Source organism: Opisthocomus hoazin, chromosome Z (assembly GCF_030867145.1).
Source record: "Opisthocomus hoazin isolate bOpiHoa1 chromosome Z, bOpiHoa1.hap1, whole genome shotgun sequence".
Classification (NCBI taxonomy): Eukaryota; Metazoa; Chordata; class Aves; order Opisthocomiformes; family Opisthocomidae; genus Opisthocomus; species Opisthocomus hoazin.
Window position 1 is genome coordinate 34,006,986 of NC_134454.1, and position 22,595 is coordinate 34,029,580.

At 47.2% G+C, this 22,595-nt stretch overlaps 4 protein-coding genes across 4 annotated transcripts; all 4 read left to right on the plus strand.

Moving 5' to 3' along the window:
- Positions 1–471: 471 nt before the first annotated feature.
- Positions 472–3,891, plus strand: LOC142358941 (E3 ubiquitin-protein ligase Topors-like). Its single transcript, XM_075411700.1, has one exon. It carries the CDS (start codon positions 495–497, stop codon positions 3,492–3,494), a length of 3,000 nt encoding a protein of 999 aa, XP_075267815.1. The 5' UTR covers positions 472–494; the 3' UTR covers positions 3,495–3,891.
- A 2,111-nt stretch (positions 3,892–6,002) lies between these two features.
- On the plus strand, positions 6,003–9,422 carry LOC142358939 (E3 ubiquitin-protein ligase Topors-like). The gene has a single exon (XM_075411687.1). The coding sequence runs from the start codon at positions 6,026–6,028 to the stop codon at positions 9,023–9,025; it is 3,000 nt and encodes a 999-aa protein (XP_075267802.1). The 5' UTR covers positions 6,003–6,025; the 3' UTR covers positions 9,026–9,422.
- A 2,111-nt stretch (positions 9,423–11,533) lies between these two features.
- Positions 11,534–14,953, plus strand: LOC142358940 (E3 ubiquitin-protein ligase Topors-like). The gene has a single exon (XM_075411696.1). The coding sequence runs from the start codon at positions 11,557–11,559 to the stop codon at positions 14,554–14,556; it is 3,000 nt and encodes a 999-aa protein (XP_075267811.1). The 5' UTR covers positions 11,534–11,556; the 3' UTR covers positions 14,557–14,953.
- A 2,111-nt stretch (positions 14,954–17,064) lies between these two features.
- LOC142358938 (E3 ubiquitin-protein ligase Topors-like) lies at positions 17,065–20,484 on the plus strand. Its single transcript, XM_075411686.1, has one exon. It carries the CDS (start codon positions 17,088–17,090, stop codon positions 20,085–20,087), a length of 3,000 nt encoding a protein of 999 aa, XP_075267801.1. The 5' UTR covers positions 17,065–17,087; the 3' UTR covers positions 20,088–20,484.
- Positions 20,485–22,595: the final 2,111 nt, after the last annotated feature.

The window sequence follows — 22,595 nt, forward strand, 5'->3', positions numbered from 1 at the left end:
ATGGGGAGGTGTCAACGGTTTAGGGACTCATGCCTGCTGGTAGAAATTGAAATGCCATCAATACTCAGGGTCTCTTTCTCAGTGGAGGGGCAGGGGGTTGGACATTGTTTGGCGAGAGGTCTACTGTTTGTGTATCTGCTTTGGTTTTCAAAACCAATGCCTGCAGATTTCTTTACTGAAAGAGTGGTCAGGCATTGGAACAGGCTGCCCGGGGAAGTATTGGAGTCACCATCCCTGGAGGTGTTCAAAAAACCTATAGACATTCAGGTCATGGTTTAGTAGGCATGGTGGTGTTGGGTTGACGGCTGGACTTGGTGATTGATTCTATGGTTCTGTGATGCTATGATTCTATGATTCTTTGTTCAGTGTTCTCTGAGTGCTGTTGTTGGGTTTGGAACCTTGAAGGCGATGGTTACGGGTTTCTGTGTCTAGATGTTAGCATTTTCTGTCTCTCTGAGATAGCAATGATCTATTGTCTCTTTCTTTTGTAGAACATGACTTCCTCAGATAAGGATTTTTCAGAAGACAGTAACTTTTCGCCAAAAGCCAGCACCAGCAAACTGCCAACAGATGCGTCTCCTGACTCTAAATGCCCCATCTGCTTGGATAGGTTTGACAATGTTGCGTATCTAGATCGCTGCTTGCATAAGTTCTGTTTCCACTGTGTCCAGGAGTGGTCAAAAAACAAAGCAGAATGCCCCCTGTGCAAGCAACCCTTTTTTTCCATTTTCCATACGATTCGTGCCGAAGATGACTTCAAGGAGTACGTACTCCCCTTTTCAGAAAATAGCTCTTTTGCCAGCCCTGATGGCCGGAGATTTCGTTACCGTACCACTTTAACAGGCGAACGCCGCGCCAGTCGTTCCCCGTCCCGAAGGACGCAGTTCCCTCCAGATAATGGGATATTGTTTGAAGGCTTGTCCAGCTCACCCGTGCGGCAGAGAGCCGGAGAGATCCAGCAGATGATCAGGAGGCTGGCCTCAAGGAGACAGGCTAGCGCGGAGGGCAGGTCTCTACGGCAGATTCAGGAGGAGGACATGATCAACTTCCGCAGAGCGCTGTACCGTACTGGTGTGCGCATTCGGAATATTCAGGATGGTGGCCGCTACCGAGACATTTCAGCAGAGTTTTTCCGCCGCAACCCTGCTTGCCTTCACAGGTTGGTTCCTTGGCTGAAGCGAGAACTTACGGTGCTGTTTGGTGCCCATGGATCTTTGGTTAATATTGTGCAGCACTTTATCATGAGTAATGTGACCAGGTATGACCTGGAAAGTCAGGCCTTTGCTGACGATTTAAAGCCATTTCTGCTGAATCGGACTGAACACTTCATACATGAATTCATCAGTTTTGCCCGTTGTCCTTTTAACTTAGAAGCGTATGATCAACATGCCAATTATGACTGTCCTGCACCGTCGTATGATGAAGGAAGCCACTCGGACTCATCAATTATTACAATATCTCCGGATATGGCATATTCTCGAGGGCCAGATAACAGTTTGTCTGTGACTGGTCTTGATCAGGCCCCCTGGGATGATGAAACTCCCGGGCCTTCCTATTCTGTTTCAGAAGAGGTTCGTGCAACCATGGCTTCTCCTCTGGAGATGTCAGAAAGTTCTGATGAGGACTCTGCTACAAAGAGTCAAAGAACCAAATGGCAGCCTCAGTTACAGGCTAACGCTGACTCAAACGACAGTGACTCTTCATCGGACAATTGTGTTATTGTTGGGTATGTTAAGCCGTTAGCTGAGAGGACACCAGAAGTGGTTGAGCTGTCCTCGGACTCTGAGGAGTCCATCAGAGAAGAGAAAAGGGAAGATGCGAAGAAACAGCAGCCAATGCAGTGTCGCAGCTGGAGTGACAGTGAACCAAGCAGGAGTTTCTCGCCACGTTCCCCCACATACAGGGAGGGTGTGGGTAGTGGTAGAAGCTGCTTATCTCCTGCAGCTGAGAAGACAGAGTCCAAAGATGAAGAGAAGAACAAGTGTAAGGTGAAAGATCTGTCTCCACGGGACCGGAACTGGAGCCTCTCTCCGGGGAGTGACACAGTGTGCTTCCCTTGGCATCACAGATTGTCCAGAAAGGGGAGGTCCAGGAGCCCACGGTCCTGTTCTCGGAACAGTCGAGGCAGTCGTGGCCATCGGTCTAGGAGGGAGCATCGTAGCAGAAGCCACCTTAAAAGGAGACCATCGAGAAGCAGGGATAGTAGCAAGCGTAGGAGCAAGAGAAGCAGCAGGAGGTCAAGGGCTCGTGACACCAGAGTCTCTCTAAAAAGCCGGAGAGTCTCTCTAAGTCGTGAGAGCAGTCCATCCAGAGAATTAAGCAGATCACGATCACGTAGCAAAGGCCATGGCAAAAGGCGATCAAGAAGCAGGGACAGCGATCGTTATTACATGAGAGACAATTATCAAAGTAGAGACCAGTGGGGTTACACTTCCTGTAGTCGAAAGGACCTTGGAGATGGCTATGACTCCTCCAGCAGAAGGAGGACTCAGCCTAATGCTCGTTATTCGAAGCAATCTGCTAGTCCAGAATACAGGATGCGATCATTTGTTGAAAAGGCAGATCCACAGAGCCAGAGGGGACTCCGTGAGAGACACTATTACTGTGATGAAAGATGCAGGTCGAGGAGTCGATCAAGCAACAGGTCAAGGACCCCTTCTGGAGGAACTAACAGAACGAAAAGTGGAAAGCCTGGTGGAAAAAGGAAGTACAAAACCCGCCATTTGGAGAATGCGTTTGTGGAGAGCACAAGTCTAGAAAGAGAAAATGACCCCGAGAAAACTTTCTCCAAATTCAGTGACTGCTACAAAAATGAAGATAGCCTTTCAGACAATCGAGCAAGCAGTGAGACAAAGCGTAAGAAAAAGACGAAAAAGATGAGGAGTCCAAGTGTGGAGATAGTCTATGAAGGAAAAGCGACAGACACAAGACATCTTAAAAAGAAAAAGAAGAAGCATAAGAAGAAACACCGGAAACATCACGTGAGTAACTCGTCACACTCTTCTCCAGTGGTGATTACGATTGATAGTGATAGTAGCAAGGAGCCACTAACTATGGAATGTGACAGCAGTATTACTTGGACAGGCACAACTCGGACATACGAGAGAGAAGGTGAGTCTCCATCTTCTTTTTTGGAAATGACAGGATGTGAAGATGTTTACAGAGTCGGTGAGAAAACTGGAGGAGCAGCCAAAAAGTACAGTATTCCTACCACAAGGGCAGACTTAGACGGTGACATTAGAAATGCTGATTTTGAACTTCGAGAAACATCGCCTGGTCGGAGGCTTGCCAGAGCGGATACCAGCAGTAGCATCCGTCACATAGAAACTCTAAGCAGCTACGTTGAAGAAGCACCAGCATCGCCTTCTGGTCAGCTGCCTTCCCCCAGGATGTCCTTCCTAGAGTGTCCAGAGAGACAACCACTGATACTAAGACTGCCAAAGAATCTCGTCAGCAGATCTTCTTGGTTTGGTTTCCCGGAAGAAAAAATGTAGCACACTTCCCATGGAACACTTCTTAAAATTGTGAATTTGTTTTGACTACTTTTTTCCCTTTGAGAACAAAAACAGCTGATGTGATTTGTGTATGTTAAAAGATGTCTGGGAAAAGTCTAAAACCTTTGACTGTGTATGCACTTTTAACTCACAGAAGATACAATATTGCTAGTACATAACTTTTAAAGTTTCTCAGAAGACTGTTTGGAAGTTGCAATTTCATAAAACCATCATACGATAATTCTTGTACTAGGTAAAATATATCCACAGAGTATTTCAAAGTTTTGTTTAAAACAAACAGCAAAAAAACAACCCAAACCAAAAGCCAGAAAATGCGTTTTATGGGGATTACTCTTCTTAGACAAGGGAAAAGTAGCTTGGTTCATAAGAAGCTGTTCAGGCTGAATTCTACTGTGCTTTCATCTATTTGTCTGATGCTCATTTGTTTTCATCTGAATAAAGCAATAATACTTTTTTTTGTTAAATTAATCTGAATGTGTGGACTGTGTGCTTTGCAAACGTAACATTTATCTTTCCATTTTGGGTGTCATTGTTTGGTGAGAGATCTACTGTTTGTGATTCTGCTTTGGTTTTCAAAACCAATGCCTACAGCCAGAAGTGCCGTGGCGGCAGGCTTGCTCTGACCCGGTGTTGAGAATTAACCCCGGCTGGCAACAGAGCACCCCACAGCTGCTTGCTCACTTACCCCTGTATGGGATGGGGAAGAGGTTTAGGAGGGTGAAAGTGAGAAAACTTGTGGGTTGAGGTAGACAGTTTAATAAGTAAAGCAAAAGCCATGCACGCAAGCAAAGCAAAACAAGGATTTCATTCAGTACTTCCCATGGGCAGGCAGGTGTTCAGCCATCTCCAGGAAAGCAGGGCTTGGGAAGCAGTTACTTGGGAAGAGAAACACCATCACACTGAAGATCCTTCCCTTCCTTCTTTTCTTTGCTTTATATGCTGTGCATGATGCCAAATGGTGTGGAATATCACTTTGGTCATCAGGGGTCAGCTGTCCCAGCTGTGTCCCTTGTTGTGCACCCCCATCCTACTCGCTGGTGGGGTGGGGAGAGGAGCAGAAAAGACCTTGACTCTGTGTAAGCACTGCTCAGCAGTAACTAAAACATCCCTGTGTTATCTGCACTGTTTTCAGCACAAATCTAAAACATAGCCCTATAGTAGCTGCTACAGAAAAAATTAGCTCTATGCCAGACAAAACCAGCACACCTGGCAGAGATAAAACAGGGCAATTCACAAAAGCAACGGAGGCTGAGCTGTGCCATTCTCTGCTCTCTCGGTGTGGTGGGCATGACCTTGGGGAAACAGCAAGCCAGACGAGAGAAAAAGAGAGGGAATAAGAGAAAATGAAAGACAAAGAAAGTCAAAGAGAGGGGAAGCAAGAGTGTGGCAGCACACCACAATAAGTTACGGCAGTCACAAAGCAAGCAAAAACAAGCAGAAGCAGCAGCAGAAGCACTTTAATGGTTAATCATAACATTTTTATATCCCCTTGTCCCCCACCCCCAGAGTCGCATTGGTGAGGGTCTTCTGGCATGTAGCTCCTTTGTCCTTCTGATTGGTCATCATGTGTCCGTTCACACGACCTTCACACTTATCAAAAAGTTGGTTTTCCCCATCCTGTTTCTTCGTTCCTTTCCTCCTGTTTTTCAAACAGAGGTGCACAAAATAATTAGCTCATAGATATGGCTCTATTCCATCAAGACCGTCAAGGCCGCCCGCGGCCCTGTCGATTCCCACACAAGAGCAGCCTCCAATTAAAGAGGAAGGATTTCTGAGACATGGGGCACACCAATTCTGAAATGCAAGCTCTGTGGAGGGCAAGACTTAGCGGGCTGGCTCCTTCCCACAGGAAAGCAGGGCCCTCGCCCGGCAAGAGCAGCATGCAGAGGGTGCTCCCCGTCTGCACGTCAGCCCTCGCTGCCCACAGGCAGCTCTGCCCAGGTTTTCCACTGCTGCCCCCACGCACCGCGTCGGGGGTGGGGGGGTACAGCTGGGCCGACTGAGGAGCACTGATGGATGGGGAGGTGTCAACGGTTTAGGGACTCATGCCTGCTGGTAGAAATTGAAATGCCATCAATACTCAGGGTCTCTTTCTCAGTGGAGGGGCAGGGGGTTGGACATTGTTTGGCGAGAGGTCTACTGTTTGTGTATCTGCTTTGGTTTTCAAAACCAATGCCTGCAGATTTCTTTACTGAAAGAGTGGTCAGGCATTGGAACAGGCTGCCCGGGGAAGTATTGGAGTCACCATCCCTGGAGGTGTTCAAAAAACCTATAGACATTCAGGTCATGGTTTAGTAGGCATGGTGGTGTTGGGTTGACGGCTGGACTTGGTGATTGATTCTATGGTTCTGTGATGCTATGATTCTATGATTCTTTGTTCAGTGTTCTCTGAGTGCTGTTGTTGGGTTTGGAACCTTGAAGGCGATGGTTACGGGTTTCTGTGTCTAGATGTTAGCATTTTCTGTCTCTCTGAGATAGCAATGATCTATTGTCTCTTTCTTTTGTAGAACATGACTTCCTCAGATAAGGATTTTTCAGAAGACAGTAACTTTTCGCCAAAAGCCAGCACCAGCAAACTGCCAACAGATGCGTCTCCTGACTCTAAATGCCCCATCTGCTTGGATAGGTTTGACAATGTTGCGTATCTAGATCGCTGCTTGCATAAGTTCTGTTTCCACTGTGTCCAGGAGTGGTCAAAAAACAAAGCAGAATGCCCCCTGTGCAAGCAACCCTTTTTTTCCATTTTCCATACGATTCGTGCCGAAGATGACTTCAAGGAGTACGTACTCCCCTTTTCAGAAAATAGCTCTTTTGCCAGCCCTGATGGCCGGAGATTTCGTTACCGTACCACTTTAACAGGCGAACGCCGCGCCAGTCGTTCCCCGTCCCGAAGGACGCAGTTCCCTCCAGATAATGGGATATTGTTTGAAGGCTTGTCCAGCTCACCCGTGCGGCAGAGAGCCGGAGAGATCCAGCAGATGATCAGGAGGCTGGCCTCAAGGAGACAGGCTAGCGCGGAGGGCAGGTCTCTACGGCAGATTCAGGAGGAGGACATGATCAACTTCCGCAGAGCGCTGTACCGTACTGGTGTGCGCATTCGGAATATTCAGGATGGTGGCCGCTACCGAGACATTTCAGCAGAGTTTTTCCGCCGCAACCCTGCTTGCCTTCACAGGTTGGTTCCTTGGCTGAAGCGAGAACTTACGGTGCTGTTTGGTGCCCATGGATCTTTGGTTAATATTGTGCAGCACTTTATCATGAGTAATGTGACCAGGTATGACCTGGAAAGTCAGGCCTTTGCTGACGATTTAAAGCCATTTCTGCTGAATCGGACTGAACACTTCATACATGAATTCATCAGTTTTGCCCGTTGTCCTTTTAACTTAGAAGCGTATGATCAACATGCCAATTATGACTGTCCTGCACCGTCGTATGATGAAGGAAGCCACTCGGACTCATCAATTATTACAATATCTCCGGATATGGCATATTCTCGAGGGCCAGATAACAGTTTGTCTGTGACTGGTCTTGATCAGGCCCCCTGGGATGATGAAACTCCCGGGCCTTCCTATTCTGTTTCAGAAGAGGTTCGTGCAACCATGGCTTCTCCTCTGGAGATGTCAGAAAGTTCTGATGAGGACTCTGCTACAAAGAGTCAAAGAACCAAACGGCAGCCTCAGTTACAGGCTAACGCTGACTCAAACGACAGTGACTCTTCATCGGACAATTGTGTTATTGTTGGGTATGTTAAGCCGTTAGCTGAGAGGACACCAGAAGTGGTTGAGCTGTCCTCGGACTCTGAGGAGTCCATCAGAGAAGAGAAAAGGGAAGATGCGAAGAAACAGCAGCCAATGCAGTGTCGCAGCTGGAGTGACAGTGAACCAAGCAGGAGTTTCTCGCCACGTTCCCCCACATACAGGGAGGGTGTGGGTAGTGGTAGAAGCTGCTTATCTCCTGCAGCTGAGAAGACAGAGTCCAAAGATGAAGAGAAGAACAAGTGTAAGGTGAAAGATCTGTCTCCACGGGACCGGAACTGGAGCCTCTCTCCGGGGAGTGACACAGTGTGCTTCCCTTGGCATCACAGATTGTCCAGAAAGGGGAGGTCCAGGAGCCCACGGTCCTGTTCTCGGAACAGTCGAGGCAGTCGTGGCCATCGGTCTAGGAGGGAGCATCGTAGCAGAAGCCACCTTAAAAGGAGACCATCGAGAAGCAGGGATAGTAGCAAGCGTAGGAGCAAGAGAAGCAGCAGGAGGTCAAGGGCTCGTGACACCAGAGTCTCTCTAAAAAGCCGGAGAGTCTCTCTAAGTCGTGAGAGCAGTCCATCCAGAGAATTAAGCAGATCACGATCACGTAGCAAAGGCCATGGCAAAAGGCGATCAAGAAGCAGGGACAGCGATCGTTATTACATGAGAGACAATTATCAAAGTAGAGACCAGTGGGGTTACACTTCCTGTAGTCGAAAGGACCTTGGAGATGGCTATGACTCCTCCAGCAGAAGGAGGACTCAGCCTAATGCTCGTTATTCGAAGCAATCTGCTAGTCCAGAATACAGGATGCGATCATTTGTTGAAAAGGCAGATCCACAGAGCCAGAGGGGACTCCGTGAGAGACACTATTACTGTGATGAAAGATGCAGGTCGAGGAGTCGATCAAGCAACAGGTCAAGGACCCCTTCTGGAGGAACTAACAGAACGAAAAGTGGAAAGCCTGGTGGAAAAAGGAAGTACAAAACCCGCCATTTGGAGAATGCGTTTGTGGAGAGCACAAGTCTAGAAAGAGAAAATGACCCCGAGAAAACTTTCTCCAAATTCAGTGACTGCTACAAAAATGAAGATAGCCTTTCAGACAATCGAGCAAGCAGTGAGACAAAGCGTAAGAAAAAGACGAAAAAGATGAGGAGTCCAAGTGTGGAGATAGTCTATGAAGGAAAAGCGACAGACACAAGACATCTTAAAAAGAAAAAGAAGAAGCATAAGAAGAAACACCGGAAACATCACGTGAGTAACTCGTCACACTCTTCTCCAGTGGTGATTACGATTGATAGTGATAGTAGCAAGGAGCCACTAACTATGGAATGTGACAGCAGTATTACTTGGACAGGCACAACTCGGACATACGAGAGAGAAGGTGAGTCTCCATCTTCTTTTTTGGAAATGACAGGATGTGAAGATGTTTACAGAGTCGGTGAGAAAACTGGAGGAGCAGCCAAAAAGTACAGTATTCCTACCACAAGGGCAGACTTAGACGGTGACATTAGAAATGCTGATTTTGAACTTCGAGAAACATCGCCTGGTCGGAGGCTTGCCAGAGCGGATACCAGCAGTAGCATCCGTCACATAGAAACTCTAAGCAGCTACGTTGAAGAAGCACCAGCATCGCCTTCTGGTCAGCTGCCTTCCCCCAGGATGTCCTTCCTAGAGTGTCCAGAGAGACAACCACTGATACTAAGACTGCCAAAGAATCTCGTCAGCAGATCTTCTTGGTTTGGTTTCCCGGAAGAAAAAATGTAGCACACTTCCCATGGAACACTTCTTAAAATTGTGAATTTGTTTTGACTACTTTTTTCCCTTTGAGAACAAAAACAGCTGATGTGATTTGTGTATGTTAAAAGATGTCTGGGAAAAGTCTAAAACCTTTGACTGTGTATGCACTTTTAACTCACAGAAGATACAATATTGCTAGTACATAACTTTTAAAGTTTCTCAGAAGACTGTTTGGAAGTTGCAATTTCATAAAACCATCATACGATAATTCTTGTACTAGGTAAAATATATCCACAGAGTATTTCAAAGTTTTGTTTAAAACAAACAGCAAAAAAACAACCCAAACCAAAAGCCAGAAAATGCGTTTTATGGGGATTACTCTTCTTAGACAAGGGAAAAGTAGCTTGGTTCATAAGAAGCTGTTCAGGCTGAATTCTACTGTGCTTTCATCTATTTGTCTGATGCTCATTTGTTTTCATCTGAATAAAGCAATAATACTTTTTTTTGTTAAATTAATCTGAATGTGTGGACTGTGTGCTTTGCAAACGTAACATTTATCTTTCCATTTTGGGTGTCATTGTTTGGTGAGAGATCTACTGTTTGTGATTCTGCTTTGGTTTTCAAAACCAATGCCTACAGCCAGAAGTGCCGTGGCGGCAGGCTTGCTCTGACCCGGTGTTGAGAATTAACCCCGGCTGGCAACAGAGCACCCCACAGCTGCTTGCTCACTTACCCCTGTATGGGATGGGGAAGAGGTTTAGGAGGGTGAAAGTGAGAAAACTTGTGGGTTGAGGTAGACAGTTTAATAAGTAAAGCAAAAGCCATGCACGCAAGCAAAGCAAAACAAGGATTTCATTCAGTACTTCCCATGGGCAGGCAGGTGTTCAGCCATCTCCAGGAAAGCAGGGCTTGGGAAGCAGTTACTTGGGAAGAGAAACACCATCACACTGAAGATCCTTCCCTTCCTTCTTTTCTTTGCTTTATATGCTGTGCATGATGCCAAATGGTGTGGAATATCACTTTGGTCATCAGGGGTCAGCTGTCCCAGCTGTGTCCCTTGTTGTGCACCCCCATCCTACTCGCTGGTGGGGTGGGGAGAGGAGCAGAAAAGACCTTGACTCTGTGTAAGCACTGCTCAGCAGTAACTAAAACATCCCTGTGTTATCTGCACTGTTTTCAGCACAAATCTAAAACATAGCCCTATAGTAGCTGCTACAGAAAAAATTAGCTCTATGCCAGACAAAACCAGCACACCTGGCAGAGATAAAACAGGGCAATTCACAAAAGCAACGGAGGCTGAGCTGTGCCATTCTCTGCTCTCTCGGTGTGGTGGGCATGACCTTGGGGAAACAGCAAGCCAGACGAGAGAAAAAGAGAGGGAATAAGAGAAAATGAAAGACAAAGAAAGTCAAAGAGAGGGGAAGCAAGAGTGTGGCAGCACACCACAATAAGTTACGGCAGTCACAAAGCAAGCAAAAACAAGCAGAAGCAGCAGCAGAAGCACTTTAATGGTTAATCATAACATTTTTATATCCCCTTGTCCCCCACCCCCAGAGTCGCATTGGTGAGGGTCTTCTGGCATGTAGCTCCTTTGTCCTTCTGATTGGTCATCATGTGTCCGTTCACACGACCTTCACACTTATCAAAAAGTTGGTTTTCCCCATCCTGTTTCTTCGTTCCTTTCCTCCTGTTTTTCAAACAGAGGTGCACAAAATAATTAGCTCATAGATATGGCTCTATTCCATCAAGACCGTCAAGGCCGCCCGCGGCCCTGTCGATTCCCACACAAGAGCAGCCTCCAATTAAAGAGGAAGGATTTCTGAGACATGGGGCACACCAATTCTGAAATGCAAGCTCTGTGGAGGGCAAGACTTAGCGGGCTGGCTCCTTCCCACAGGAAAGCAGGGCCCTCGCCCGGCAAGAGCAGCATGCAGAGGGTGCTCCCCGTCTGCACGTCAGCCCTCGCTGCCCACAGGCAGCTCTGCCCAGGTTTTCCACTGCTGCCCCCACGCACCGCGTCGGGGGCGGGGGGGTACAGCTGGGCCGACTGAGGAGCACTGATGGATGGGGAGGTGTCAACGGTTTAGGGACTCATGCCTGCTGGTAGAAATTGAAATGCCATCAATACTCAGGGTCTCTTTCTCAGTGGAGGGGCAGGGGGTTGGACATTGTTTGGCGAGAGGTCTACTGTTTGTGTATCTGCTTTGGTTTTCAAAACCAATGCCTGCAGATTTCTTTACTGAAAGAGTGGTCAGGCATTGGAACAGGCTGCCCGGGGAAGTATTGGAGTCACCATCCCTGGAGGTGTTCAAAAAACCTATAGACATTCAGGTCATGGTTTAGTAGGCATGGTGGTGTTGGGTTGACGGCTGGACTTGGTGATTGATTCTATGGTTCTGTGATGCTATGATTCTATGATTCTTTGTTCAGTGTTCTCTGAGTGCTGTTGTTGGGTTTGGAACCTTGAAGGCGATGGTTACGGGTTTCTGTGTCTAGATGTTAGCATTTTCTGTCTCTCTGAGATAGCAATGATCTATTGTCTCTTTCTTTTGTAGAACATGACTTCCTCAGATAAGGATTTTTCAGAAGACAGTAACTTTTCGCCAAAAGCCAGCACCAGCAAACTGCCAACAGATGCGTCTCCTGACTCTAAATGCCCCATCTGCTTGGATAGGTTTGACAATGTTGCGTATCTAGATCGCTGCTTGCATAAGTTCTGTTTCCACTGTGTCCAGGAGTGGTCAAAAAACAAAGCAGAATGCCCCCTGTGCAAGCAACCCTTTTTTTCCATTTTCCATACGATTCGTGCCGAAGATGACTTCAAGGAGTACGTACTCCCCTTTTCAGAAAATAGCTCTTTTGCCAGCCCTGATGGCCGGAGATTTCGTTACCGTACCACTTTAACAGGCGAACGCCGCGCCAGTCGTTCCCCGTCCCGAAGGACGCAGTTCCCTCCAGATAATGGGATATTGTTTGAAGGCTTGTCCAGCGCACCCGTGCGGCAGAGAGCCGGAGAGATCCAGCAGATGATCAGGAGGCTGGCCTCAAGGAGACAGGCTAGCGCGGAGGGCAGGTCTCTACGGCAGATTCAGGAGGAGGACATGATCAACTTCCGCAGAGCGCTGTACCGTACTGGTGTGCGCATTCGGAATATTCAGGATGGTGGCCGCTACCGAGACATTTCAGCAGAGTTTTTCCGCCGCAACCCTGCTTGCCTTCACAGGTTGGTTCCTTGGCTGAAGCGAGAACTTACGGTGCTGTTTGGTGCCCATGGATCTTTGGTTAATATTGTGCAGCACTTTATCATGAGTAATGTGACCAGGTATGACCTGGAAAGTCAGGCCTTTGCTGACGATTTAAAGCCATTTCTGCTGAATCGGACTGAACACTTCATACATGAATTCATCAGTTTTGCCCGTTGTCCTTTTAACTTAGAAGCGTATGATCAACATGCCAATTATGACTGTCCTGCACCGTCGTATGATGAAGGAAGCCACTCGGACTCATCAATTATTACAATATCTCCGGATATGGCATATTCTCGAGGGCCAGATAACAGTTTGTCTGTGACTGGTCTTGATCAGGCCCCCTGGGATGATGAAACTCCCGGGCCTTCCTATTCTGTTTCAGAAGAGGTTCGTGCAACCATGGCTTCTCCTCTGGAGATGTCAGAAAGTTCTGATGAGGACTCTGCTACAAAGAGTCAAAGAACCAAATGGCAGCCTCAGTTACAGGCTAACGCTGACTCAAACGACAGTGACTCTTCATCGGACAATTGTGTTATTGTTGGGTATGTTAAGCCGTTAGCTGAGAGGACACCAGAAGTGGTTGAGCTGTCCTCGGACTCTGAGGAGTCCATCAGAGAAGAGAAAAGGGAAGATGCGAAGAAACAGCAGCCAATGCAGTGTCGCAGCTGGAGTGACAGTGAACCAAGCAGGAGTTTCTCGCCACGTTCCCCCACATACAGGGAGGGTGTGGGTAGTGGTAGAAGCTGCTTATCTCCTGCAGCTGAGAAGACAGAGTCCAAAGATGAAGAGAAGAACAAGTGTAAGGTGAAAGATCTGTCTCCACGGGACCGGAACTGGAGCCTCTCTCCGGGGAGTGACACAGTGTGCTTCCCTTGGCATCACAGATTGTCCAGAAAGGGGAGGTCCAGGAGCCCACGGTCCTGTTCTCGGAACAGTCGAGGCAGTCGTGGCCATCGGTCTAGGAGGGAGCATCGTAGCAGAAGCCACCTTAAAAGGAGACCATCGAGAAGCAGGGATAGTAGCAAGCGTAGGAGCAAGAGAAGCAGCAGGAGGTCAAGGGCTCGTGACACCAGAGTCTCTCTAAAAAGCCAGAGAGTCTCTCTAAGTCGTGAGAGCAGTCCATCCAGAGAATTAAGCAGATCACGATCACGTAGCAAAGGCCATGGCAAAAGGCGATCAAGAAGCAGGGACAGCGATCGTTATTACATGAGAGACAATTATCAAAGTAGAGACCAGTGGGGTTACACTTCCTGTAGTCGAAAGGACCTTGGAGATGGCTATGACTCCTCCAGCAGAAGGAGGACTCAGCCTAATGCTCGTTATTCGAAGCAATCTGCTAGTCCAGAATACAGGATGCGATCATTTGTTGAAAAGGCAGATCCACAGAGCCAGAGGGGACTCCGTGAGAGACACTATTACTGTGATGAAAGATGCAGGTCGAGGAGTCGATCAAGCAACAGGTCAAGGACCCCTTCTGGAGGAACTAACAGAACGAAAAGTGGAAAGCCTGGTGGAAAAAGGAAGTACAAAACCCGCCATTTGGAGAATGCGTTTGTGGAGAGCACAAGTCTAGAAAGAGAAAATGACCCCGAGAAAACTTTCTCCAAATTCAGTGACTGCTACAAAAATGAAGATAGCCTTTCAGACAATCGAGCAAGCAGTGAGACAAAGCGTAAGAAAAAGACGAAAAAGATGAGGAGTCCAAGTGTGGAGATAGTCTATGAAGGAAAAGCGACAGACACAAGACATCTGAAAAAGAAAAAGAAGAAGCATAAGAAGAAACACCGGAAACATCACGTGAGTAACTCGTCACACTCTTCTCCAGTGGTGATTACGATTGATAGTGATAGTAGCAAGGAGCCACTAACTATGGAATGTGACAGCAGTATTACTTGGACAGGCACAACTCGGACATACGAGAGAGAAGGTGAGTCTCCATCTTCTTTTTTGGAAATGACAGGATGTGAAGATGTTTACAGAGTCGGTGAGAAAACTGGAGGAGCAGCCAAAAAGTACAGTATTCCTACCACAAGGGCAGACTTAGACGGTGACATTAGAAATGCTGATTTTGAACTTCGAGAAACATCGCCTGGTCGGAGGCTTGCCAGAGCGGATACCAGCAGTAGCATCCGTCACATAGAAACTCTAAGCAGCTACGTTGAAGAAGCACCAGCATCGCCTTCTGGTCAGCTGCCTTCCCCCAGGATGTCCTTCCTAGAGTGTCCAGAGAGACAACCACTGATACTAAGACTGCCAAAGAATCTCGTCAGCAGATCTTCTTGGTTTGGTTTCCCGGAAGAAAAAATGTAGCACACTTCCCATGGAACACTTCTTAAAATTGTGAATTTGTTTTGACTACTTTTTTCCCTTTGAGAACAAAAACAGCTGATGTGATTTGTGTATGTTAAAAGATGTCTGGGAAAAGTCTAAAACCTTTGACTGTGTATGCACTTTTAACTCACAGAAGATACAATATTGCTAGTACATAACTTTTAAAGTTTCTCAGAAGACTGTTTGGAAGTTGCAATTTCATAAAACCATCATACGATAATTCTTGTACTAGGTAAAATATATCCACAGAGTATTTCAAAGTTTTGTTTAAAACAAACAGCAAAAAAACAACCCAAACCAAAAGCCAGAAAATGCGTTTTATGGGGATTACTCTTCTTAGACAAGGGAAAAGTAGCTTGGTTCATAAGAAGCTGTTCAGGCTGAATTCTACTGTGCTTTCATCTATTTGTCTGATGCTCATTTGTTTTCATCTGAATAAAGCAATAATACTTTTTTTTGTTAAATTAATCTGAATGTGTGGACTGTGTGCTTTGCAAACGTAACATTTATCTTTCCATTTTGGGTGTCATTGTTTGGTGAGAGATCTACTGTTTGTGATTCTGCTTTGGTTTTCAAAACCAATGCCTACAGCCAGAAGTGCCGTGGCGGCAGGCTTGCTCTGACCCGGTGTTGAGAATTAACCCCGGCTGGCAACAGAGCACCCCACAGCTGCTTGCTCACTTACCCCTGTATGGGATGGGGAAGAGGTTTAGGAGGGTGAAAGTGAGAAAACTTGTGGGTTGAGGTAGACAGTTTAATAAGTAAAGCAAAAGCCATGCACGCAAGCAAAGCAAAACAAGGATTTCATTCAGTACTTCCCATGGGCAGGCAGGTGTTCAGCCATCTCCAGGAAAGCAGGGCTTGGGAAGCAGTTACTTGGGAAGAGAAACACCATCACACTGAAGATCCTTCCCTTCCTTCTTTTCTTTGCTTTATATGCTGTGCATGATGCCAAATGGTGTGGAATATCACTTTGGTCATCTGGGGTCAGCTGTCCCAGCTGTGTCCCTTGTTGTGCACCCCCATCCTACTCGCTGGTGGGGTGGGGAGAGGAGCAGAAAAGGCCTTGACTCTGTGTAAGCACTGCTCAGCAGTAACTAAAACATCCCTGTGTTATCTGCACTGTTTTCAGCACAAATCTAAAACATAGCCCTATAGTAGCTGCTACAGAAAAAATTAGCTCTATGCCAGACAAAACCAGCACACCTGGCAGAGATAAAACAGGGCAATTCACAAAAGCAACGGAGGCTGAGCTGTGCCATTCTCTGCTCTCTCGGTGTGGTGGGCATGACCTTGGGGAAACAGCAAGCCAGACGAGAGAAAAAGAGAGGGAATAAGAGAAAATGAAAGACAAAGAAAGTCAAAGAGAGGGGAAGCAAGAGTGTGGCAGCACACCACAATAAGTTACGGCAGTCACAAAGCAAGCAAAAGCAAGCAGAAGCAGCAGCAGAAGCACTTTAATGGTTAATCATAACATTTTTATATCCCCTTGTCCCCCACCCCCAGAGTCGCATTGGTGAGGGTCTTCTGGCATGTAGCTCCTTTGTCCTTCTGATTGGTCATCATGTGTCCGTTCACACGACCTTCACACTTATCAAAAAGTTGGTTTTCCCCATCCTGTTTCTTCGTTCCTTTCCTCCTGTTTTTCAAACAGAGGTGCACAAAATAATTAGCTCATAGATATGGCTCTATTCCATCAAGACCGTCAAGGCCGCCCGCGGCCCTGTCGATTCCCACACAAGAGCAGCCTCCAATTAAAGAGGAAGGATTTCTGAGACATGGGGCACACCAATTCTGAAATGCAAGCTCTGTGGAGGGCAAGACTTAGCGGGCTGGCTCCTTCCCACAGGAAAGCAGGGCCCTCGCCCGGCAAGAGCAGCATGCAGAGGGTGCTCCCCGTCTGCACGTCAGCCCTCGCTGCCCACAGGCAGCTCTGCCCAGGTTTTCCACTGCTGCCCCCACGCACCGCGTCGGGGGCGGGGGGGTACAGCTGGGCCGACTGAGGAGCACTGATGGATGGGGAGGTGTCAACGGTTTAGGGACTCATGCCTGCTGGTAGAAATTGAAATGCCATCAATACTCAGGGTCTCTTTCTCAGTGGAGGGGCAGGGGGTTGGACATTGTTTGGCGAGAGGTCTACTGTTTGTGTATCTGCTTTGGTTTTCAAAACCAATGCCTGCAGATTTCTTTACTGAAAGAGTGGTCAGGCATTGGAACAGGCTGCCCGGGGAAGTATTGGAGTCACCATCCCTGGAGGTGTTCAAAAAACCTATAGACATTCAGGTCATGGTTTAGTAGGCATGGTGGTGTTGGGTTGACGGCTGGACTTGGTGATTGATTCTATGGTTCTGTGATGCTATGATTCTATGATTCTTTGTTCAGTGTTCTCTGAGTGCTGTTGTTGGGTTTGGAACCTTGAAGGCGATGGTTACGGGTTTCTGTGTCTAGATGTTAGCATTTTCTGTCTCTCTGAGATAGCAATGATCTATTGTCTCTTTCTTTTGTAGAACATGACTTCCTCAGATAAGGATTTTTCAGAAGACAGTAACTTTTCGCCAAAAGCCAGCACCAGCAAACTGCCAACAGATGCGTCTCCTGACTCTAAATGCCCCATCTGCTTGGATAGGTTTGACAATGTTGCGTATCTAGATCGCTGCTTGCATAAGTTCTGTTTCCACTGTGTCCAGGAGTGGTCAAAAAACAAAGCAGAATGCCCCCTGTGCAAGCAACCCTTTTTTTCCATTTTCCATACGATTCGTGCCGAAGATGACTTCAAGGAGTACGTACTCCCCTTTTCAGAAAATAGCTCTTTTGCCAGCCCTGATGGCCGGAGATTTCGTTACCGTACCACTTTAACAGGGGAACGCCGCGCCAGTCGTTCCCCGTCCCGAAGGACGCAGTTCCCTCCAGATAATGGGATATTGTTTGAAGGCTTGTCCAGCGCACCCGTGCGGCAGAGAGCCGGAGAGATCCAGCAGATGATCAGGAGGCTGGCCTCAAGGAGACAGGCTAGCGCGGAGGGCAGGTCTCTACGGCAGATTCAGGAGGAGGACATGATCAACTTCCGCAGAGCGCTGTACCGTACTGGTGTGCGCATTCGGAATATTCAGGATGGTGGCCGCTACCGAGACATTTCAGCAGAGTTTTTCCGCCGCAACCCTGCTTGCCTTCACAGGTTGGTTCCTTGGCTGAAGCGAGAACTTACGGTGCTGTTTGGTGCCCATGGATCTTTGGTTAATATTGTGCAGCACTTTATCATGAGTAATGTGACCAGGTATGACCTGGAAAGTCAGGCCTTTGCTGACGATTTAAAGCCATTTCTGCTGAATCGGACTGAACACTTCATACATGAATTCATCAGTTTTGCCCGTTGTCCTTTTAACTTAGAAGCGTATGATCAACATGCCAATTATGACTGTCCTGCACCGTCGTATGATGAAGGAAGCCACTCGGACTCATCAATTATTACAATATCTCCGGATATGGCATATTCTCGAGGGCCAGATAACAGTTTGTCTGTGACTGGTCTTGATCAGGCCCCCTGGGATGATGAAACTCCCGGGCCTTCCTATTCTGTTTCAGAAGAGGTTCGTGCAACCATGGCTTCTCCTCTGGAGATGTCAGAAAGTTCTGATGAGGACTCTGCTACAAAGAGTCAAAGAACCAAACGGCAGCCTCAGTTACAGGCTAACGCTGACTCAAACGACAGTGACTCTTCATCGGACAATTGTGTTATTGTTGGGTATGTTAAGCCGTTAGCTGAGAGGACACCAGAAGTGGTTGAGCTGTCCTCGGACTCTGAGGAGTCCATCAGAGAAGAGAAAAGGGAAGATGCGAAGAAACAGCAGCCAATGCAGTGTCGCAGCTGGAGTGACAGTGAACCAAGCAGGAGTTTCTCGCCACGTTCCCCCACATACAGGGAGGGTGTGGGTAGTGGTAGAAGCTGCTTATCTCCTGCAGCTGAGAAGACAGAGTCCAAAGATGAAGAGAAGAACAAGTGTAAGGTGAAAGATCTGTCTCCACGGGACCGGAACTGGAGCCTCTCTCCGGGGAGTGACACAGTGTGCTTCCCTTGGCATCACAGATTGTCCAGAAAGGGGAGGTCCAGGAGCCCACGGTCCTGTTCTCGGAACAGTCGAGGCAGTCGTGGCCATCGGTCTAGGAGGGAGCATTGTAGCAGAAGCCACCTTAAAAGGAGACCATCGAGAAGCAGGGATAGTAGCAAGCGTAGGAGCAAGAGAAGCAGCAGGAGGTCAAGGGCTCGTGACACCAGAGTCTCTCTAAAAAGCCAGAGAGTCTCTCTAAGTCGTGAGAGCAGTCCATCCAGAGAATTAAGCAGATCACGATCACGTAGCAAAGGCCATGGCAAAAGGCGATCAAGAAGCAGGGACAGCGATCGTTATTACATGAGAGACAATTATCAAAGTAGAGACCAGTGGGGTTACACTTCCTGTAGTCGAAAGGACCTTGGAGATGGCTATGACTCCTCCAGCAGAAGGAGGACTCAGCCTAATGCTCGTTATTCGAAGCAATCTGCTAGTCCAGAATACAGGATGCGATCATTTGTTGAAAAGGCAGATCCACAGAGCCAGAGGGGACTCCGTGAGAGACACTATTACTGTGATGAAAGATGCAGGTCGAGGAGTCGATCAAGCAACAGGTCAAGGACCCCTTCTGGAGGAACTAACAGAACGAAAAGTGGAAAGCCTGGTGGAAAAAGGAAGTACAAAACCCGCCATTTGGAGAATGCGTTTGTGGAGAGCACAAGTCTAGAAAGAGAAAATGACCCCGAGAAAACTTTCTCCAAATTCAGTGACTGCTACAAAAATGAAGATAGCCTTTCAGACAATCGAGCAAGCAGTGAGACAAAGCGTAAGAAAAAGACGAAAAAGATGAGGAGTCCAAGTGTGGAGATAGTCTATGAAGGAAAAGCGACAGACACAAGACATCTTAAAAAGAAAAAGAAGAAGCATAAGAAGAAACACCGGAAACATCACGTGAGTAACTCGTCACACTCTTCTCCAGTGGTGATTACGATTGATAGTGATAGTAGCAAGGAGCCACTAACTATGGAATGTGACAGCAGTATTACTTGGACAGGCACAACTCGGACATACGAGAGAGAAGGTGAGTCTCCATCTTCTTTTTTGGAAATGACAGGATGTGAAGATGTTTACAGAGTCGGTGAGAAAACTGGAGGAGCAGCCAAAAAGTACAGTATTCCTACCACAAGGGCAGACTTAGACGGTGACATTAGAAATGCTGATTTTGAACTTCGAGAAACATCGCCTGGTCGGAGGCTTGCCAGAGCGGATACCAGCAGTAGCATCCGTCACATAGAAACTCTAAGCAGCTACGTTGAAGAAGCACCAGCATCGCCTTCTGGTCAGCTGCCTTCCCCCAGGATGTCCTTCCTAGAGTGTCCAGAGAGACAACCACTGATACTAAGACTGCCAAAGAATCTCGTCAGCAGATCTTCTTGGTTTGGTTTCCCGGAAGAAAAAATGTAGCACACTTCCCATGGAACACTTCTTAAAATTGTGAATTTGTTTTGACTACTTTTTTCCCTTTGAGAACAAAAACAGCTGATGTGATTTGTGTATGTTAAAAGATGTCTGGGAAAAGTCTAAAACCTTTGACTGTGTATGCACTTTTAACTCACAGAAGATACAATATTGCTAGTACATAACTTTTAAAGTTTCTCAGAAGACTGTTTGGAAGTTGCAATTTCATAAAACCATCATACGATAATTCTTGTACTAGGTAAAATATATCCACAGAGTATTTCAAAGTTTTGTTTAAAACAAACAGCAAAAAAACAACCCAAACCAAAAGCCAGAAAATGCGTTTTATGGGGATTACTCTTCTTAGACAAGGGAAAAGTAGCTTGGTTCATAAGAAGCTGTTCAGGCTGAATTCTACTGTGCTTTCATCTATTTGTCTGATGCTCATTTGTTTTCATCTGAATAAAGCAATAATACTTTTTTTTGTTAAATTAATCTGAATGTGTGGACTGTGTGCTTTGCAAACGTAACATTTATCTTTCCATTTTGGGTGTCATTGTTTGGTGAGAGATCTACTGTTTGTGATTCTGCTTTGGTTTTCAAAACCAATGCCTACAGCCAGAAGTGCCGTGGCGGCAGGCTTGCTCTGACCCGGTGTTGAGAATTAACCCCGGCTGGCAACAGAGCACCCCACAGCTGCTTGCTCACTTACCCCTGTATGGGATGGGGAAGAGGTTTAGGAGGGTGAAAGTGAGAAAACTTGTGGGTTGAGGTAGACAGTTTAATAAGTAAAGCAAAAGCCATGCACGCAAGCAAAGCAAAACAAGGATTTCATTCAGTACTTCCCATGGGCAGGCAGGTGTTCAGCCATCTCCAGGAAAGCAGGGCTTGGGAAGCAGTTACTTGGGAAGAGAAACACCATCACACTGAAGATCCTTCCCTTCCTTCTTTTCTTTGCTTTATATGCTGTGCATGATGCCAAATGGTGTGGAATATCACTTTGGTCATCAGGGGTCAGCTGTCCCAGCTGTGTCCCTTGTTGTGCACCCCCATCCTACTCGCTGGTGGGGTGGGGAGAGGAGCAGAAAAGGCCTTGACTCTGTGTAAGCACTGCTCAGCAGTAACTAAAACATCCCTGTGTTATCTGCACTGTTTTCAGCACAAATCTAAAACATAGCCCTATAGTAGCTGCTACAGAAAAAATTAGCTCTATGCCAGACAAAACCAGCACACCTGGCAGAGATAAAACAGGGCAATTCACAAAAGCAACGGAGGCTGAGCTGTGCCATTCTCTGCTCTCTCGGTGTGGTGGGCATGACCTTGGGGAAACAGCAAGCCAGACGAGAGAAAAAGAGAGGGAATAAGAGAAAATGAAAGACAAAGAAAGTCAAAGAGAGGGGAAGCAAGAGTGTGGCAGCACACCACAATAAGTTACGGCAGTCACAAAGCAAGCAAAAGCAAGCAGAAGCAGCAGCAGAAGCACTTTAATGGTTAATCATAACATTTTTATATCCCCTTGTCCCCCACCCCCAGAGTCGCATTGGTGAGGGTCTTCTGGCATGTAGCTCCTTTGTCCTTCTGATTGGTCATCATGTGTCCGTTCACACGACCTTCACACTTATCAAAAAGTTGGTTTTCCCCATCCTGTTTCTTCGTTCCTTTCCTCCTGTTTTTCAAACAGAGGTGCACAAAATAATTAGCTCATAGATATGGCTCTATTCCATCAAGACCGTCAAGGCCGCCTGCGGCCCTGTCGATTCCCACACAAGAGCAGCCTCCAATTAAAGAGGAAGGATTTCTGAGACATGGGGCACACCAATTCTGAAATGCAAGCTCTGTGGAGGGTAAGACTTAGCGGGCTGGCTCCTTCCCACAGGAAAGCAGGGCCCTCGCCCGGCAAGAGCAGCATGCAGAGGGTGCTCCCCGTCTGCACGTCAGCCCTCGCTGCCCACAGGCAGCTCTGCCCAGGTTTTCCACTGCTGCCCCCACGCACCGCGTCGGGGGCGGGGGGGTACAGCTGGGCCGACTGAGGAGCACTGATGGATGGGGAGGTGTCAACGGTTTAGGGACTCATGCCTGCTGGTAGAAATTGAAATGCCATCAATACTCAGGGTCTCTTTCTCAGTGGAGGGGCAGGGGGTTGGACATTGTTTGGCGAGAGGTCTACTGTTTGTGTATCTGCTTTGGTTTTCAAAACCAATGCCTGCAGATTTCTTTACTGAAAGAGTGGTCAGGCATTGGAACAGGCTGCCCGGGGAAGTATTGGAGTCACCATCCCTGGAGGTGTTCAAAAAACCTATAGACATTCAGGTCATGGTTTAGTAGGCATGGTGGTGTTGGGTTGACGGCTGGACTTGGTGATTGATTCTATGGTTCTGTGATGCTATGATTCTATGATTCTTTGTTCAGTGTTCTCTGAGTGCTGTTGTTGGGTTTGGAACCTTGAAGGCGATGGTTACGGGTTTCTGTGTCTAGATGTTAGCATTTTCTGTCTCTCTGAGATAGCAATGATCT

Excerpts from the sequence above, each read along its gene's own strand:
- LOC142358941 (XM_075411700.1), top strand. The coding sequence starts at position 495 with ATGACTTCCTCAGATAAGGATTTTTCAGAAGACAGTAACTTTTCGCCA.
- LOC142358938 (XM_075411686.1), top strand. The coding sequence starts at position 17,088 with ATGACTTCCTCAGATAAGGATTTTTCAGAAGACAGTAACTTTTCGCCA.
- LOC142358940 (XM_075411696.1), top strand. The coding sequence starts at position 11,557 with ATGACTTCCTCAGATAAGGATTTTTCAGAAGACAGTAACTTTTCGCCA.
- LOC142358939 (XM_075411687.1), top strand. The coding sequence starts at position 6,026 with ATGACTTCCTCAGATAAGGATTTTTCAGAAGACAGTAACTTTTCGCCA.